At 38.7% G+C, this 20091-nt stretch overlaps 1 protein-coding gene across 2 annotated transcripts in view; it reads left to right on the top strand.

The window, feature by feature from the left end:
- Positions 1-557: 557 nt before the first annotated feature.
- The window catches only part of LRRC69 (leucine rich repeat containing 69), a 106825-nt gene continuing 87291 nt past the window's right edge, over positions 558-20091 (top strand). For both annotated transcript variants that reach the window (XM_046015588.1, XM_046015579.1), the window contains exon 1: positions 558-740. In XM_046015588.1, coding sequence (XP_045871544.1) covers positions 558-740 — 183 coding nt within the window. The remainder of the gene's footprint in view (positions 741-20091) is intronic.

Genomic DNA, 20091 nt, shown 5'->3' with positions numbered 1-20091 from the left:
TTATTAACCCTTAAGCTATACTAAAAGGTACTTATACTAATGCTTCATTTTTTTCCTTTATCAGTTTGCAGACTTATGAGTAAGTTTCTCAGCAATCCCTTTGTAATCAATGAGTTTCTTTTATTTTTAACAACCATTATGAACTCCTAGATTTCAATGTGTTTTCATATGTTTCACTCTAGATTATTGTTTCTGATCCTCAAATTTCCCATTTTAGACCAATGGGAACCTCAACCTCTAGAAGTTGGTTTTTGTGTCCTTTTGATGTGTGATCTCACTAGTCTGATAACTTCCATGTCTCTGGCATAAGAGTCTGGCATAAGATATCCTAGGCTCATCATGTATATTTTCTGCCCCAAATCTGGAATCAGCTATTTCTTCTTCCTATGTTTTTCACAGGTAACACTCTGATGCCTCCTATCTTCAACATGGTAGATCTCAGAATGTTTTTGTTTCCATGACACACCAGTTCTGTAATTAGAGGTTCTAAAGAGGCACAGTAAGGAACTTAATCCCTAGTGATTACCTTCTCCCTCTTATATTTCTCATCTAAGCCCATGAGTGAAAGGTTGTTAGTAAGAGCACTGAAGGGTGGTGAAAACACTAAGATCATTACCTTGAATGGGAAGAAGTTAACAAAGATGCCCTCAGCATTAGAAAAACTGCCTAGCCTGAAGACTCTAGATCTTCAGAATAACCAAATCCCCAAGGTGTGCCCGGAAATAAGCACCTTAACCCAGGTAAGGAATAGCATAGCATTTTGGATAGGAAGAGAGAAGAGAGGTGAGAGAAAAATAAGGCTTTGATATCTGGAGACTTAGCTCCCGAAAGACTTACTGTGGAGTGTTGTTGGAGAGGTATCAAAAAGCTCTCTCCCTTTGGGGATTACATATGGTAGGGGAGAAGATGTTCCAACTTATTCATGTGCACATCTGGAATCAGAGGATTAGGTCCCTGCCACACTCATCTTTCTGGAGGCTGTCATCTAGAAAAGGCTTGAGAGCCTGGAGCTGCTTGTCTACCTTGGGGGCTCCATCTGGAAGTGGAATTGAGGACCCAGGAGATGCTGTTCACCGTGGAGACTATCCTGAAGTTTCGCATATGGAATGAAGAGACTTTTTGGATGTAGCAAGAGGGTTTCCTTTCAATTTCCTAGAGCAGGCTAAACTTTTAAATGGAAGTGTTGACAGCGAATAGCAAGGAGGAAACATTCATTTCTTCTGAAGCAGTCTTTAAAAGAAGGTTAGTATTTTAAAAAAAGAATACCCTTCTTAAAAAGCAACAGTTGACATGAATGAATCCCAGATGCTTGTGTTAAGGATTTCTGCCCAACAATGTGAAACCTCAGCTGCTAAAAATCTTGAGGTTAGGAGAAGGCAAGGGATACTAATTTTGCTGTTTTCTTTGTAGTCACTTCTAAACTGTCACCAAGCACTGAGAGAACCCATGAACAGTAAACTCATTGCAGTTCATTGGATTTGAGTTCAGAGTTACCAAAAAAAAAAAAAAAAAAAAAAAAAAATCTTACCTTCACCTTTCTCATTTCCTTCTAGAGTCAAAAAATTATTTGAACTTGTAATCTGTGGTCAAGTCTTTAAAAAAAAAATAGGGCAATACTCACAAACTCCTCCCTTTGGTAGCTTCCAAAAGTGCATATATATGGTTACAGGACAAAGATTTGGACTTTTCCAACAGGACAGAGGAATTCCTATGCAAAAGGATTTAGGATTTGACTGAGCCATGAGCTGATTTTCTTCCCTTACTTGACTTGTTTTTTTCCATTAAAGTAACACAGTGCATTGTTTTAAGAAAATAAAATACAACCAAAGGCTTATAATAAAAAGCTACTATCTTCTATCTCACTCTCCCTCACCCTTAAACCTGATCTCCATATGTACACATTTTTCACTCATCTCTTTTTCCTTGATTTTTCCATTTTAGATACCATTCTTCTTCATTCTTTCAAGTACTATTACGAGACTTAGTTTCTCCATAGTTATCTTCTTTTTTAAAGATTTTTATTTATTTATTTGAGAGAGAGAGAGCATGAGAAGGGGGAGGGTCAGAGAAAGAAGCAGACTCCCTGCCAAGCAGGGTGCCTGATGCGGGACTCGAAGTGGGACTTGAAGTGGGACTCGAAGTGGGACTCGATCCCGGAACTCCAGGATCATGACCTGAGCCGAAGGCAGTTGCTTAACCACTGAGCCACCCAGGTGCCCCGACAGTTATCTTTTAAACTTAATATTAATACACCTTCGTTTCTTCTCTTCGCAACTGCCGTCTGTTTTCAGTCCCCAATTTGTAAGATGACCATATCAGCATCTCTAAGCCATCTTGAGCTCTCCTTACCTCCTCCTCACCAAAAATTTCAAACTTTTCACTTTTATAAGATGTATACCATTTACACTGTATTGAGTTATAAATGTGGTCAAATATTTTGTCTCTTGGGGAACTCTAAGATGTCATTCATTAATATCATTCATGCAGAGTCAATTAATGTATTATGATTATATTTTCTCCCTCATATCCCATTTCTGTTCCCTTGGAGTTGCCAGTTGCCTTTTATTCTCGTGTCTTTTGCCTTTGTCATGGCCTTGTTTTATTTCAAACTTGATTATATTACATATTCTAGTAAATGTGCTTTTTCCTTGAGTGACTTCCCCCCAGGGCTCTCCATCCTACTGCCCCAGTCTAAGCTGATTACATAGGTTTGTTGGATACTGTCAGGCTAGGGAGGCTCTCCTGAATTGGACCCATTGTTTCCTGTGGCCCATATTTTCCTCATTCTTGGTTTCCTTTCTTATTTTGTAAGAGTGAGTCTCCAGATACCATCGTCATCTGGGTATGTGGTAGTTCAATTTTTTTTTAAACTCCTGCATGTGTAAAAATGTGTATTCTTCCTTAATATTTGGTCAATAGCTGTTTAGTAAAAAAAAAATTACAGACTGTAAAATATATTTCCTCAGGGAAAAAATCCTGACTCTATCATTACTTTGTCTTCTTCTTGTGGCTCCCCTTGTACTTTCCTCCTCATCTTTCTATTTATGAGAGCCTCTAAATTTTGACTTCTGTTTCCTCACAATTTCCTTAAACAGGGAGCTGGATAAGCTCAGCCCTTACTTTTTTTTTTTTTTTTAAAGATTTTATTTATTTATTTGACAGAGAGAGAGATTACAAGTAGGCAGAGAGGCAGACAGAGAGAGAGGAGGAAGCAGGCTGATTTAGAAAACAGGTTTCTTGTGGTCTACATTGAAAGTGCCTTACAAGTCAGAGTCAAGCTAATGTCATTATGGTTTAGCTGTTCATGAACTAGCAATTTTTCTCATACAGAGTCTCCCCAGTGTGGAATTTTGAAAAAAGTCCATCTCCCCTTTATAACGGGAGTTGTAGATGCAGCTCAAATAAAATGTGCTAGAAGCCTTCAAAAAGATACAGATTGTTGATATGGTTCAGAAATACCGCACAGTCAACCTCAAAGTTTCTAACAGAAAGGACAGATGATAGTTTCAGAGAGAGCTAAGAGGGGCTGCTCGCCCTGGAGGAATGTTTGGGTGACCTGCATATGTTAACTGGTTCAGCCACATACCAGCTAAATAAAAGGGGCTTGGTCACCCTGGGTCTCAACTTCTGCCTCCATTTACTCCATCCACACATAAGTACTGAGCATCATTTGTGTCTCAGGCGCTAGGAACTGGTGACTCAGCAATGGATGAAAATCCCTGCCTTCTTGGAGCTTCCGCTCTAGTCAGTAGAGCTGTAAGAAACCAATAAGCAAAATGAACAGGATGTGAGGCAGTGATCAGTTTTAAGGAGAAGATGACAGTAGAGAAGGCAGGCAGGACATGTTCTGGCATTTGAGCTGAAATGTCAAGGAATGATCTAAACCACAAAGTGTCTTTGTGATCTTTATAACCTGATGATATGTATATCATAGTTCCAAGATCATTCTTATTCTAACCACTTTCTATAAAACCCTTGAGTGTATTTTTCAAAAGTTAGTTTGAACTCTTTCCTGTACTGGTTCAAATCATACCTTTCATGAGCAATTATTAAAAGTATTCCCTACCACATTTTTGGGGGGTCTATACTGTCCTTGCCTTTTGGACTACCCTTTTTAAAAAAATCATTGTAGAAAGTCTAGTTTGCCCCAATATTCTGATTTTTGTCATATTTTCTACAAAATATAAAAATGGTCTTGATATTTTTTAAGTTCCTAAAGCAAAAATAATACTCTTAAATTTTAGTACTCACAAAATCATATCAAATAGAATAACAACATAATCATTTCTTGAGGGCCAGGCACAATGCAAGGAATTCTGTTCATTTTCAAGGAAGTTACCACCCTCCTATTCTTAATAAAATATATGTATGGTTCAGTAAGAGGTTAAGTCACTTGTCAAGGTCACTCAACCAGTGAATACATCTATAAAATGAGGTCCCTTTCAAGGTTACTTTGAGTCCTGTTTCATTAGTTTTATACTTAGTGTGAAATTTATCAGGCAGTGGTATTTCCACTTGTAGTTCCTAAAAACAAAAACTGGGTTAAAGAAAGCAGGTGTAAATGCTATGTGGATTGTCCCCACTTACCATTTGTTTACATATGCATTCTTTTTTTTTTTTAAGATTTTATTTATTATTTATTTGACAGAAAGAGATCACAAGTAGGCAGAGAGGCAGGCAGTGAGAGAGAAGGAAGCCGGCTTCCTGTTGAGCGAGCAAAGAGCCCAATGCAGGGCTTGGCTTTAACCCACTGAGCCACCCAGGCGCCCCTACATATGCATTCTTCTAACAAACATTTACCATTCATCTTCCTGTGTCTGTGCTGGTCCCAAGGATACAAATGTGAAAAACACGTGGACCCTATCTTCTTGTTTGAGGACTAAGTTAAATGTTAACATGAATAAAGCTCAATGCCTGGCACACAGGAAATTTTCAAAGTTATAGTTGCTATTACAATTAGTATTTCCACTGTAGAGTCACTGGCAACAAGCAGAAAATGGGAGGAGATCAGATACAGATCCTACCTGTTTCTTTGCTTATTTGACTAGTGAAATTTGGGGAAATTTTAAGCACTTCTAATGACATGAAGAAAATGCATTAATGCCCTGTAATTTATAGTGAATGCATTTGGTCTGTGACTGATGAAGGGCTGGAATGTCAACAATTTTCAAAGAAGCACTTTGTAACTCTTGAGGGCAGAGACCTGGTCTTGTCCCTGTGTCTGGCACCTAGTAAGCCACGTAAGGTGGACTCGAGTGGAATGGGATGGAAGCCATTTTCAGAGTTCAGTTTAACCAAACACAGTGTTATCATAATTATGGCATCACCTAGGAACAAAGTTCTTTCATAGGCAAATCGCCCATAGTTTTAAAATCCCCAGTGAAAAAAATAACCATCATCTCCAATTGTGTGTAGCATTGTGGACACAATCACAAGGTCCAATGGTAGTACAGCAATGTTCTCCTTATGAGGCTCACATGTTTGGCTGCCCAGAAATAAGATACGGTCTACCAGAGCCTCTTATTTGACCATAAACAATTGACAGTAAATAAGGCCAACCCTAAGCAGAGCTGGGTAGTTTTTAAATTTGTTATTGTGTTTCTAGTCCCTCCTTTTTTTTAATTTTACTGTGCTTCTCAATGACCCCTAACACAATCAACTTCCTTTCTTCTGCCCTCCCTCCCTCCCTTGTTGGCTTGCTTCCTTCTTTACCTTGCATCCGTCCTTTCTGCCAGTGGTCAGCAAATAGTTGTGTGTGTCTGCAGTGGATGAGGCAGTCTGCTAGATTTTGGCAATGTTAAAAAGAACAATGATATTCATGTGTCCTTGTTCTCAGGTTTGGTGGGGAAAGGTAATCAAATGTACAGATAGATGTAAAATTATAATTGTGAAAATTACCACAAAGGAGAATTATACTGTGCAAAGAACATCGCTAGTCAGGTAAGAAAGGTGGTCCTGGGAAGTGCAAGGGAGTGACGATCTAGAGGATGAGTTATGCAGAGACACACAAAAGGGACAGCACATGCAAACCCTCTGCTCACTCCCTCCTGGGGTGTTCTGGGTCTCACTCTAGAAGCCTCGAGGAACAGCAGGGAACTGATGTCATCTGTACTGTTTGTCAGCTGTACTATCCTTTCTTCTGTCCTTACCACTGGAAATCTCTTCTTCCTCCATGAACTAATGCCTCTGTTTCCTAAGCCCGGCTTTTCTATCAAACAGGGATTTATTATCGTGCTTTACTGTATCCTCTCCAAGTATAGAGGCACCAAGGGAATTCCTTCTCTCCAAGCTCCTTTAGTCTTCCTTTGCCTCTGTCTCTCTGCTCAAGCCTCTGTTAAGCCTCTTGCACCCTTTCTAGAACTGAGCTTTCTCCACTAGCTGGCAGTCAGATGTCTGAAAGAGGCTCAATCCTGTTCTCTCACTTGCCTGCTGGGTAACGGGAGACAGCTCACATTATCTCTCTATGCCCTGGTTGCCTCATCTCTAAAACATGCTTTGTTATTCTTAGCACCTGAGGTTGCTGTCAACATTACCTTGTATAGAATGCTTTAACATCCTGGTTACTTGGAAAATTGTAGCCCCTACCACCAAACATCCGAATGCTTCATTTTTCCAAACAGTTTGGGTTTTACCTTTGGACTGAGTGTCAGTTTTGTGTTGTAATTCCTCTTTTCTAACAATTTGAAACTCTTGTTTCTTCTGTATTCTTAAGAAGTTTCTGACAGGATGCTAACAGGTAATGCTTTGTTCATGGTTTTATTGTGACTGTCTATCAGAGAGTCCTTCTTATACTGAGTGAGTAGGACTTGCCAATTCCATGACACTGGGTTTCACGTTGGGATCTAAGGGGACAGTGCTTAAAGGTTGCAGGAATCTTTAGAGATTAGCTGTAATGCTGAACTTTAGAAACTTTGCCTCTCTTTCCAATGAAATTACAATTGTTTTGAGAAATCTGACTTTATATATTCAGAAGTTATGCAAAATTAAGTAATAGTTTTGAAATTTGCAATTATTCAGATCATGTCAGGAATAGCTGGACTTAGAAGAAGTATTTGGCAATCGTATTAAACTGTGTGTTTTTTTTAAAAGACTTTATTTATTTATTTGACAGACAGAGATCACAAGTAGGCAAAGAGGCAGGCAGAGAGAGAGAGGAGGAAGTAGGCTCCCCGCGGAGCAGAGAGCCTGATGTGGGGCTCAATCCCAGGACAGTGGGATCACGACCTGAGCCAAAGGCAGAGGCTTTAACCCACTGAGCCCCCCATGTGCCCCTTAAACTGTGGTTTTAAAGATGTCACAGAGTCCTTAAAATTTTCTTAAAAAGGCATTTATAAGAATTAGCAGAGTGAGCCATAATGCTACCCTTCCCGATATACCTTAGTCATACACATGCTAATTAAAAAATGTAGAAATCCTGTTAGTCTTCTCTCATTAATTTGATTCAACTATTTTTATTAAATAGGTTACAGAATCTGACATTACATTACGTATTATTTAGGCTTAGTGAATAGGAATATTCACTATCCTTAAAGAATTTTAGGTTTAATAGTCACATACTAGCTAAAACATATATATATGTTATAGGCAAATGGTCTAACAGCTTATTCCAAAATGGTATCAGCAAGCATGATTTAGTTAAAAAATATGTCCAGATAAAGTGGATATTTGAACCCTTTTTAAAATACGCCTTTTTAAAAAAGATGTATTTATTTAGTTTTAGAGGAGGGGAGGAGCAGAAGAAGAGGGAGAGAGAGTCTTGAGCAGACTGTTCTGAGCATGAGTGACCCAGGGCTCAGTCTCAGGACCCTGAGATCTCCACACTGAGATCATGACCAAGCAGAAACCAAGAGTAAGAAGCTTAACTGACTGTGCCACCCAGACACGCATGAACTTATTTTTTTTTACACTTTTAAAAATGTTTTTATCCAAGGTAGTCATAGATATCATTTTAAAAATCAAATAAGCAATTGAAAGACACAATAAATAGCACAGAATTTTCCACTGGCAATTAATAGCTACAAGCACAGCATAACTAAATGTTAGGAGAAGTTGTCTGATGCAAGTTCTAGGCATACATCTGATAGGCAGGCTCTACACTGAATTGAGTATAGAGGTTAGTGAGAATGAGCAGATGCTTAGAATAAGGAAAGCATGCAGCCCCTTAGAAGGAAGTAAATCAAGCTGGGAAGATTGGAGCTGACTGTGCTCAATAGATACTTGATTAAAAAAAAAAGATGTGGAGTCATAATCAGTATTTCACAGTGTGAACCATTAGCTTGCAGAAATGATCTAAGCAGGCAGCATTCAACTAATGTTTATTGAGCAACTATTATGTTCCAGATACTTTTTTTGAATGCTAGATGAATCACATAGACTCAACTCAATAGTAGAGGTAAGATATATACTACAATCAATCACTACAATACAAAGCAGAAGATAATAATTGGTCATAGTATCCAAACTCTATAAAGAACTTATCAAACTCAACACCCAAAGAACAGAAAATTCAAGCAAGAAATGGGCAGAAGACATGAACAGACATTTCTGCAAAGAAGACATCCAGATGGCCAACAGACACATGAAAAAGTGCTCAACATCATTTGGCATCAGGGAAATACAAATCAAAACCACAATGAGATACCACCTTGCACCAGTCAGAATGGCTAAAATTAACAAGTCAGGAAATGACAGATGCTGGCGAGGATGCGGAGAAAGGGGAAACCTCTTACACTGTTGGTGGGAATGCAAGCTGATATAGTCACTCTGGAAAACAGCATGGAGGTTCCTCAAAAAGTTGAAAATAGAGCTACCCTATGATCCAGCAATTGGACTATGGGGCATTTACTCTAAAGATACAAATATAGTAATCCGAAGGGGCATGTGCACCCAAATGTTTATAGCAGCAATGTCCACAATAGCCAAACTATGGAAAGAACCTAGATGTCCATCAACAGATGAATGGATAAAGAAGCTGTGGTATGTATGTATATACAATGGAATACTATGCAGCTATCAAAAGAAATGAAATCTTGCTATTTGCAACAATGTGGATGGAACTAGAGGGTGTTCTGCTGAGTGAAATAAGTCAATCAGAGAAAGCCAATTATCGTATGATCTCCTAGATATGAGGAATTTGAGAGGCAGAGCGGGAGGTCATGGAAGGTAGAGAGGGAAAAAAATGAAACAAGATGGGATTGGGAGGGAGACAAACCATAAGAGACTCTTAATCTCACAAAACAAACTGAGGGTTGCTGGGGTGGGGGGGGTAGGAAGAGGGTGGTGGGGCTATGGACATTGGGGAGGATATGTGATATGGTGAGTGCTGTGAAATGTGTAAGCCTGACGATTCACAGACCTGTACCCCTGGGGGCAAATAATACATTGTATGTTAATGAAAATAATTAATAATGAAATGAAATGAAAAAAAAGTACATAGGGCCATGCATCTACCAGAGGAAGGTGGCTTCCTGGAGAAGGGGTATATGCCAAGGGCGAGCAGTAAATACAGAAACCTATTACAATAAGTGGAAAACTAAGGTAACAGTGATAGTTTAATGGAAACAGAATCCTGGAACACATTACCAACAGTAACAATAAAAAAAAAAACTTTTCTGGTAAAATTAACAAGTTAACAGAAACCTATTATTTACAGGTACAAACTAGGAGCTAGTAGATAAGTAAGTACTGCACAGAATAGTGATTGTAGTCAATAACTGTGTTAAAAACAACAAAGTTGCTAAGAGACTAGGTCTTAATTGTTCCTAGACCCAAAAAAGAGATGATAATTACGTGACATGATAGAGTGCCAGATAAATTATGGTGGTAATCATACTGCAGTTTATGTATGTATCAAATCAACATGTTGTACACTTAAACTTACAAAATGTATGTCAATTATATTTCCATTTTTAAAAGTGGCTTCGAACTTAGAAATCTTTGAAAAAATGAGTTCGAAATCAGTAAGAAAACAGTTTTAGGGCACGTAGGTGGCTCAGTGGGTTGGGCCACTGCCTTTGGCTCAGGTCGTGGTCTCAGGGTCCCGGGATCGAGTCCTGAATCGGGCTCTCTGCTTAACGGGGAGCCTGCTTCCCTCTCTCTCTCTCTGCTTGCCTCTCTGCCTACCTGTGATCTCTCTCTGTCAAATAAATAAATAAAATCTTTAAAAACAAAAGAAAGAAAACAGTTTTAACCATGAGACTCTTAATGATAGAGAACAAGCTAAGGGTTGATGGAGGGCAGTGTCTGGGAGATGGGCTAGGATGATGGGCATTAAGGATAGCACTTGCTATGATGAGCACTGGGTGTTGTATGTAAGTGATGAGTCACTAAATTCTATTCCTGAAACTAATATTACACTATATGTTAACTAACTATAATTTAAATAAAAATTTGAAGAAATTAAAAAAAAAACAGGTGGAAAATTTGAAAACCAAATGGAAGTGTCAACAGATATATAGGAAGTACCTACTGAATTTTTAGCACCATGCATGTCCAACATTTCGTACTATGGTATTCTTCTGGATCTAAAATATTATAGTTAGCATTTTGTAATATCTGCTATTTTCCAGGTACTTTATTGTATTGTCTCTAATCCTTAAGACAGCCCTGGAAAGTAGACACTAGTATCCCCATATTTTTAAAGTAATATCTACTCCCAACTTGGGGCTTGAACTCACAACCCTAAGATCAAGAGTTGCATGCTCTACTGACTGAGCCAGCCAGGCACACTATCCTCATAAAAGAAAGAAAGAAAAAAGAAAGAAAGAAAGAAAGAAGGAAAGAAACTGACACTTAGGAATTGGTCTTGCCTGAGATCACAGAGCTCATACATTGCAAAGCAGATGGTCTCCAAATCCTGTGCTTTGCCTACTGTGCAATACTGACTACAGAGTGTGAACACCAACAGAATATTTAAAATGAGAATTCTATGTACTACATACAGTTGCATTGTGTGTGTGAATCAATGTATATATGTGCATGCACATGTATATACATGATCATTCTGAACAACAGTAAGTTTGTTTTAAAAATAGGTAGCACATTACTACAGACAGTGTAGTGTAGAAGTTAAGAATACAGGCCATAGAGTGAAGCTGTGTTATTTCACCATAAATCATAGTCTGGATGTGAGATCCCTTTTCTGTAAAATCAGGGATATTGTGAGGTCTACACATACAAGGAATGTACAAGGCTGGCTGGCACAGTGTTTGGTACAAATAAAATTCTATTTAAGTGTTAGTCATTAGTATTATCATTAATAAGTTAATTGGTACTTTTTCTTCTCAAATTTCTTGGCCTCTTCTCTCCTACTTATACAAAGATTGTTACATATTAAACCTGGATTCCATAATCCATAGGCATCAGTGACACTAAGATGCTTACCTCACATCCAAGATGTAAGAGGAAACATCCATATATTTCAAGGTGGGCCACAGACAGGCTGTAACTTCGAGGTATGGATGGGCCTATCAAATAAATCAAATCAAATTTAGGGAAAGTTGGGATAGATAGACACTGTTTGGCATAAGTATACCAAGATGCAGAAAAGGTTATAGGGATATCAACAATGTTTAGGACATTATTGGGTAGAGCAATTCCTTGTAGACTGGTTATTTAGGCATTTGTTTATATAATGTAGTAGGACTGATAAAGGGAATTTAAATACCCTTTATACAGAACACATTCTTTACATTCTTTGGCTATGTAATGCTATAGGCAGGCAGTAATGATTACCAGTTTTAGGGTGATTGCAATGAGATACAGCTGAAAAGATGCATCTCTAAGGAATTTTGAGACTAGGAATGGTGACCAATTGAATTTGGGTGTAGAGAGAGGAAGAAGTTCTAGGTGATTCCAAAGTTCAGTCACGAGAGGCAATAGGATTACAAGAATGGTGGGTGCATTAACCAAAGTGAGGTTGGGAAAAACAGATCTAGTATGCCCACTGACATTGTCCAGTTTTAGACTTCGAATTTAGAGTGACAATAGCACATTCACTAGAGAGGTCTTTTGAGCCAAAACCAACGAGATGCAATTTTTGCAGGGATAACTGTAAATTCCTACATTTAAGAAAAGAATTCAATTGCACAAGTCCAGGATGTGGGTTATCTCCTTCACAGTTATCTCTTTGGAAGTGGGTTTTTGATGGCCACACACAGAATCAATTATGCAACAATAATGTGGTCTGATGCTGAAAGAGTGCATGTCATGTTGGGTTGTATTAGTAGAAGTGCAGTCATCTGCCTGAGGGAGATTCTGTGGTCTCACCAGCATCTATGCTATGAGATCACATTTCCTGTCTTACCCTAGGCACCATGTTTCCAGAGAGGGGTGCATATAAAAATGAGAGAGTGACCAGAACAGTGAGGGGTCTGGAAATTATGTCCTGAGGGAAATGGTTAAGGAAAAATGAAACAAATTCAGAGGGAATATGATAGCAATCTTCAAATATTTGAAAAATTATTATGTGGCAGAGAGCAGGGGGAATAAAGCTGGTTGTTTTTTTTTTTTTAAGATTGCCATGGGAAAAATTAGAAGTTACAGAGAGCCAGACAAACAAAAAAAGGAAAAATAAATAAATAATTCTTCTAAGAAATAAAAGAACTACCCTTACTGACTGTGTACATGAGGGTTATCCATTTACATTTTATATGCTGCACTAGGTGATATATAAAAGTTCTTCCTGATTTTAAGATGTTATAATTCCCTGGTCAGGGGACCATGAGAAACCATTTTGTAGAGATGGCATCTTTCGATCCATGGCAATATGCTAGTTTCCAAAGATGGAAGAGTTATATTCTGAATATGCCAACAGAAATTTCACTATAGATAATTACTGAAGTAACAGAAGTTTCAAACTTATCCCGTACTGTCTCTTATATGACTAAAGGCCTCCCTTAGGAACTATCCTTAACCATAGAGTGTTACTAGTGAAGCCCTGAATGTGTTCTTTCTGGATGCCCAGTATTTTTGAAACCCTTTGTGAGTTGAATACCATTTAGAACAACCTTGTCCAGGCATCCCAATGAGTTCACCTCAAACATCACCTTCTCAGAGAGATCTTCTCTAATGACCCAATCTGGCCTTGAGTTAGTTCCTTCCACCATCTCACCCTCCCTTCCTTTTTAGATTTATTTATTTGAGAGAGAGCGAGCGAGCATGAGTATGGGGATAGGTTAGAAGGAGAGAGAAACTCAATCAGACTCCATGCTAAGTGTAGAATCTGATCTGAGTTGAAACCAAGAGTTAGATGCTTAACCAGCTGTGCCACCCAAGTGCCCCAACATAAAGTTACTTTACAACCCATTAATCTGTTTTCTTTCCTTTATATGAAGCACTTAACACTAACAGAAATTACTTTGTTATCTGTCTCACCTCCCAAGATGTAAGCACTATGAGAGAGGGATAGTAGGTGTCCTTGTCATTCTAGTATTCAGAATACCATGCATATTATATACATATAATAAATGTGAATGAATTAGTACAACTTTAGAATCCTTTAAAATCTTGAGATTTTCAGTTGAGTCCTCTTCTTCGTCTATATGTCATAATCTTGGTGTTGAGCTCAGAATTTCAGATGGTTACCTTTTCTAGCCAAAGGGCCATCCATTTAATGTGTCATCCAAAGCAGGTGCCTTTTTATGGGTCATCTATCCATTTTATAGCACTTTCCTTGGAGCTGTTCATTCAGAAAACCAGCTGTGGCTGTCAGGCACCCTACCACATTTTCCCAGATTGCTCTTCAAAATTACATTTCTTCAAACCTTGTACATCTCCTCCTCCAAGCAGGTGGTTTTATTTCATATTTAATTGGGAAAGAAAAGCCAGATACTATCAGTCAGGAGCTCCCTCATCTTTCTATCACCAAATCCAACCATGGCTCTGATCTGCATGTACATAAGAGTCCCTACTCTTATGCAGAGATAGCACCCACTTATACTTTGGATCATATCCTCTCTCATTTTCTAAAGGATTTTGATTCTGAAACGATCCCTCTCCTTATATCATTAGTTTCTCATTCTCTGCAGAATTATTTCCAACAGCATGTAAATAAGCTGTACTGTCTTTTTTTTTTTTTTTTTTTTTTTTTTTTTTTTTTTTAAGATTTTATCCATTTATTTGACAGAGAGATCACAAGTAGATAGAGAGGCAGGCAGAGAGAGAGAGGGAAGCAGGTTCCCTGCCGAGCAGAGAGCCCGATGCGGGACTCGATCCCAAGACCCCGAGATCATGACCTGAGCCGAAGGCAGCGGCTTAACCCACTGAGCCACCCAGGCGCCCCTGTCTTTTATTTTTAAAGAAGAAACCCTCCAGATGTCTGCTAATTTTCTAAGATTCTTTATAGCAAAAGTTCGTAAAAGAATTGTCTATTACCCATTATCTTCACTTTTTCACATTTTCTCCACAGCCTACTCAATCAGAGTTTCTTCCCCAACACTTCACCCTATTGCCAAGGTTACTAATGATTTTCATGTTGCTAAATCCAGTGGTTATATCCATGCTTTTATTTTACTTAACCTTCCCCTGGGATATGGCCTGCATCTTCTTTTTAAAAAATAGCTTTCTTTTCCTTTTCTTTTCCCTTGGCTTCTGTGACACTATGTATCTTGGAGAACCTAAGTCATAGATTTTTGTAATTTATTGAGGCTGTGCTCGCAAGAGAAACCTATAAAAGTATGAGGAAGCAGAGGAGAGCAGGGAAAGAATCAAGGTTAAGATCTGATTTCAGGAGAAATTAGCCTTATCCCATCAGAGTTCTGGAACATGCCCTGCACGAGAGGCAAGGGGGCTGGTTGTTACATCCCTGCATTCATTATAGGATATACTCCACCCTGAGAGGGTGGAGTAGAGGCATAATCTTCCAAGCACCTCCAGGTTAAGCCTCTCCTAGTAGCCAAGGGAAATACTCCAGAGAGGGATGCAGTAGAAAGTCGTCAGCAGGAAAAGTCTGGTTCTTGAGGATTGAGCACAGTCTTAATAAAGAGATCTGCTACACCAGATGCTGCAGGTGTCCCACCCTCCCTGTCTACCTCACTGGCCATTCCTTTTCCTCTGCTAGGCTCAATCCTCTCCCACTCTCTCACCCTCGGTGATCTCTTACAATTCCATAGGATACCCTTTACTTGGTGAAAGGTCAAATTTAACCCTCTGGTCTTGACCACGTTAGAGAGTTCAGACTTACATTTACAACTTCCTACTTGACATTTTCACCTGAAGGTCTAAAAGGCATCTTAATTTTGATAGCGATAAAACAGAACTCTTGATTCCTTGTCTTTCCCCATCCTGCCCTTGTCCTAATTGTCCTCATCTCAGGCGTTCAAGCTCCAAAGCTTGATTCTATCCATGACTAATCTCTTTCTCTTACATCTCACAAGCTTCTGGCCCTACTTCCAGAGCATATCTCACACTCATCCACTTCTCTCCATCTCTATCACCACCATTCTAGCCCAAACCATCCTAATTTCTTGGCCTGACCACTGCAGTTATGTGTTAGCTCTGCTCTTTATCTCTTGCTCCCCTGAAGACCATTCTGTATACAGCTGTCAGAGGGCTGCCATTAAGATATACACCAACTAATGCTATGTTTGCTCAAAACCCTACAGTCATTTCTCACTACTCTTCGAGTAAAATCCCAATCTTTCAACCTGGTTTACAAAACCATGTACAATTTGGCTCAAGTATACCTTTGCAACCTCAAGTTTTGCTGGGTTTGCCCATTATGCTCAGCCACATCAGCCATGTCTCTTGGTTCCTCAACTATGCTAAGAATGTTCCTGTTTGGGGGTCTTTATTTTGGCCATTTCTTTTTTATTATCATTGTTCAGATCTCAATCTAAATATCAACTTCTAAGACAAGCTTCCTGATCAGCCAATCACTATCTCTTCATTCCTTTAATTATATACAGAGCACTTAATGCTACCTAATATTTTTCTTATTTTCTTATTTTTTTAGACCTTCATTCACTTCTTTTTTCTTTTTTTTTAAGTTTAAGTTTAATTTAGTTAGTATAGTATGTATTAATTGTTTCAGAGGTAGACTTTGGTGATTCATCAGTTGCATATAACACCTAGTATTCATTATATCAAGTACCTTCCTTAATGCCGACAACCCAATTACCCTATCTTCCCACCCCCGCCCTCCTTCCCCCAGTAACCTCAGTTTGTTCCCTGGAGTTAAGAGTTTCTTATGGTTTCCCTCCTTTCCTGTTTTCACTTTATTTTTCCTTCCCTTCTCCTATGTTCATCTGTTTTGTTTCTTAAGTTCCACACACGGGAGCATCTGGGTGGCTCAGACTGTTAAGCATCTGCCTTCTGCTCAGGTCATGATTCCAGAGTCCCTCAGTGGGGAGTCTGCTTCTCTCTGTGCCCCTCTCCCCACTTCTGTGGGCACTCTCTCACTCCCTCTCTCACTATCTCTCAAATAAATAAATAAAATATTAAAAAAATAAATTCCACATACGAGTAAAATCATATGGTACTTATCTTTCTCTGACTGACATATTTTGCTTAGCATAATACCCTCTAGTTCTATCCATGTCATTGCAAACAGCAAGATTTCATTCTTTTTTGATGGCTGAGTAATATTGCATTCTATATACACCACATCTTATTTGTCCATTCATCTGTCAGTGGACATCTGGGCTCCTTCTGTATTTTGGCTGTTGTGTTAACACTGCTGCTATAAACATTGCTGTGCATGTGTCCTTTTGAATCACTGTTTTGTGTTCTTTGGTTTATCCAAAGGTTCAGGCCTACTAGTGCAATTACTGCATCATAGGGTAGTTTTATTTTTAACTTTTTAAGGAACCTCCATTCTGTTTTCCAGAGTGGCTTCCTTTCCAGAGTTTGCATTCCTACCAACAGTGTAAGAAAGTTCCCTTTCCTCTGTCTCCTTGCCAACATCTGTTGTTGTTGTTTTTAACCAGTGTAAGGTAGTATCTCATTGCGGTTTTGATTTGTATTTCCCAGATGATGAGTAATGTTGAGCATTTTTTCATGTGTCTGTTAGCCACTTATATGTTTTCTTTGGAAAAATGTCTATTCATGTCATCTGCCTGTTTCTTAACTGGATTTTTTGTTTCTTTTGGGTGTTGATTTTGATAAGTTCTTTATAGTTCTTTGTAAGTATAAGAACTTGATAAGTTCTTTATAGACTTTGGATACTAGCCATATATCTGATACATCATTTATGAAAATCTTCTCCATTCTGTAGGTTGCCTTTTAGTTTTGTTGGCTGTTTCCTTTGCTGTGCTATTTTATCCTGATGAAGTCCCAACAGTTCATTTTTGCCTTTGTTTCCCTTGTCTGTAGAGATGTGTCTAGCAAGAAGTTGCTATAGCTGAGTCAAAGAGGTTGCTGCCTGTGTTCTCTAGGATTTTGATGGTTTCCTCTCTCACATTTAGTTCTTTCATCCATTTTGAACTTATTTTTGTGTATAGTGTAAAAAAGTGGTTCAGTTTCATTCTTCTGTATGTGGCTGTCCAATTTTCCCAACACCATTTGTTGAAGAGACTCTTATTTCCAGGATATTCTTTCCTACTTTGTCAGAGATTAGTTGACCACAGAGTTGAAGGTCCATTTCTGGGTTCTCTATTCTGTTGCATTGATCTATGTGTCTGTTTTTGTGCAAGTACCATACTGTCTTGATGATTACAGCTTTGTAGTAAAGCTTGAAGTCTTGAATTGTGATGCCTCCAGCTTTGGTTTTCTTTTTCAACATTACTTTGGATATTTGGGGTCTTTTCTGGTTCCATATAAATTTAGGAATTGTTTGTTACAGCTCTGTAAAATGCCGGTGGTATTTTGATAGTGTTTGCATGAAATGTGTAGATTTCTCTGGGTAGCACAGATATTTTAACAATATCTGTCTTTCCAATCCATGAGCATGGAATGTTTTTCCATTTCTTTGTTTCTTCCTTAATTTATTTCATAAGTGTTATGTAGTTTGTAGAGTATAGATCCTTTACCTCTTTGGTTAGGTTTATTCCTGGGTATCGTAGGGTCTTTGGCATAATTGTAAATGGGATTGATTCCATGATTTCTCTTTCTGCTGCTTCATTGTTAGTATATAGAAATGCAACAGATTTCTGTACATTGATTTTTATATCCTAGAACTTCACTGAATTTGTGTATCAGCTCTAGCTGGAGTTTTTCGGGTTTTCTTTTTCTTTTTCTTTTTTTTTCTCTTCATTGTCTTTATTTTTTTTATTTTAATTTTTTTAAGTTTCTTTTTTTTAATTAATTTATTTTTTCAGCATAACAGTATTCATTGTTTTTGCACAACACCCAGTGCTCCATGCAAAACGTGCCCTCCCTATTACCCACCACCTGTTCCCCCAACCTCCCACCCCTGACCCTTCAAAACCCTCAGGTTGTTTTTCAGAGTCCATAGTCTCTTATGGTTCGCCTCCCCTTCCAATTTTTTTTTTAATAAACATATAATGTATTTTTATCCCCAGGGGTACAGGTCTGTGAATCGCCAGGTTTACACACTTCACGGCACTCACAATAGCACATACCCTACCCAATGTCCATAACTCCCTCCCCCTCTCCCAACCCCACCTCCCCCCAGCAACCCCCAGATTGTTTTGTGAGGTTAAGAATGTTTATAGCAGCAATGTCTACAATAGCCAAACTATGGAAAGAACCTAGATGTCCATCAACAGATGAATGGATAAAGAAGATGTGGTATATATACACAATGGAATACTATGCAGCCATCAAAAGAAATGAAATCTTGCCATATGCGACGACGTGGATGGAACTAGAGGGTATCATGCTTAGTGAAATAAGTCAATTGGAGAAAGACAACTATCATATGATCTCCCTGATATGAGGACATGGAGAAGCAACATGGGGGGTTAGGGGGATAGGAGAAGAATAAATGAAACAAGATGGGATTGGGAGGGAGACAAACCATAAATGACTCTTATTTTAATTTTTTAAAAAATTTCTTTTCAGTGTTCCAGAATTCATTGTTTATGCACCACACCCAGTGCTCCAAGCAATATGTGCCCTCCATAATACCCACCACCAGGCTCACCCAACTTCCCACCCTCTGCCCCTCCAAAACCCTCAGTTTGTTCCTCAGAGTCCACAGTCTCTCATGGTTCATCTCCCCCTCCAATTTCCCCCAACTCCCTCTCCTCTCCATCTCCCCATGTCCTCTGTGTTATTTCTTATGCTTCACAAATAAGCGAAACCATATGATAATTGACTCTCTCTGCTTGACTTAACTCAACATAATCTCTTCCAGTCCTGTCCATGTTGATATAAAAGTTGGGTATTCATTCTTTCTGATGGAGGCATAATACTCCATAGTGTATATGGACCCCATCTTCCTTATCCATTCATCCGTTGAAGGGCATCTTGGTTCTTTCCATAGTTTGGTGACTGTGGCCATTGCTGCTATGAACATTGGGGTACAGATGGCCCTTCTTTTCACTACATCTGTATCTTTGGGGTAAATACCCAGTAGTGTAATTGCAGGGTCATAGGGAAGCTCTATTTTTAATTTCTCAAGGAATCTCCACACTATTTTCCAAAGTGGCTGCACCAACTTGCATTCCCACCAACAGTGTAAGAGGGTTCCCCTTTCTCCACATCCTCTCCAACACACGTTGTTTACTGTCTTGTTAATTTTGGCCATTCTGATTGGTGTAAGGTGGTATCTCAATGTGGTTTTGATTTGAATCTACCTGATGAACATTTTTTCATGTGTCTGTTAGCCATTTGTATGTCTTCATTGGAAAAGTGTCTGTTCATGTCTTCTGCATTTTTTGACATGATTATCAGTTTTGTGTACATTGAGTTTGCAAAGTTCTTTATAGATCCTGGTTATCAGCCCTTTGTCTGTATTGTCATTTGCAAATATCTTCTCCCATTCCATGGGTTGCCTCTTTGTTTTGTTGACTGTTTCCTTTGCTGTGCAGAACCTTTTGATCTTGATGAAGTCCCAAAAGTTCATTTTTGCTTTTGTTTCCTTTGCTTTTGGAGACATATTTTGAAAGAAGTTGCTGTGGCTGATGTCGAAGAGGTTACTGCCTATGTTCTTCTTTAGGATTCTGATGGATTCCTGCCTCATGTTGAGGT

Source organism: Meles meles, chromosome 1, assembly GCF_922984935.1.
Source record: "Meles meles chromosome 1, mMelMel3.1 paternal haplotype, whole genome shotgun sequence".
In the NCBI taxonomy this organism is placed as follows: Eukaryota; Metazoa; Chordata; class Mammalia; order Carnivora; family Mustelidae; genus Meles; species Meles meles.
This window is presented reverse-complemented; position numbering and strand designations above follow the sequence as displayed.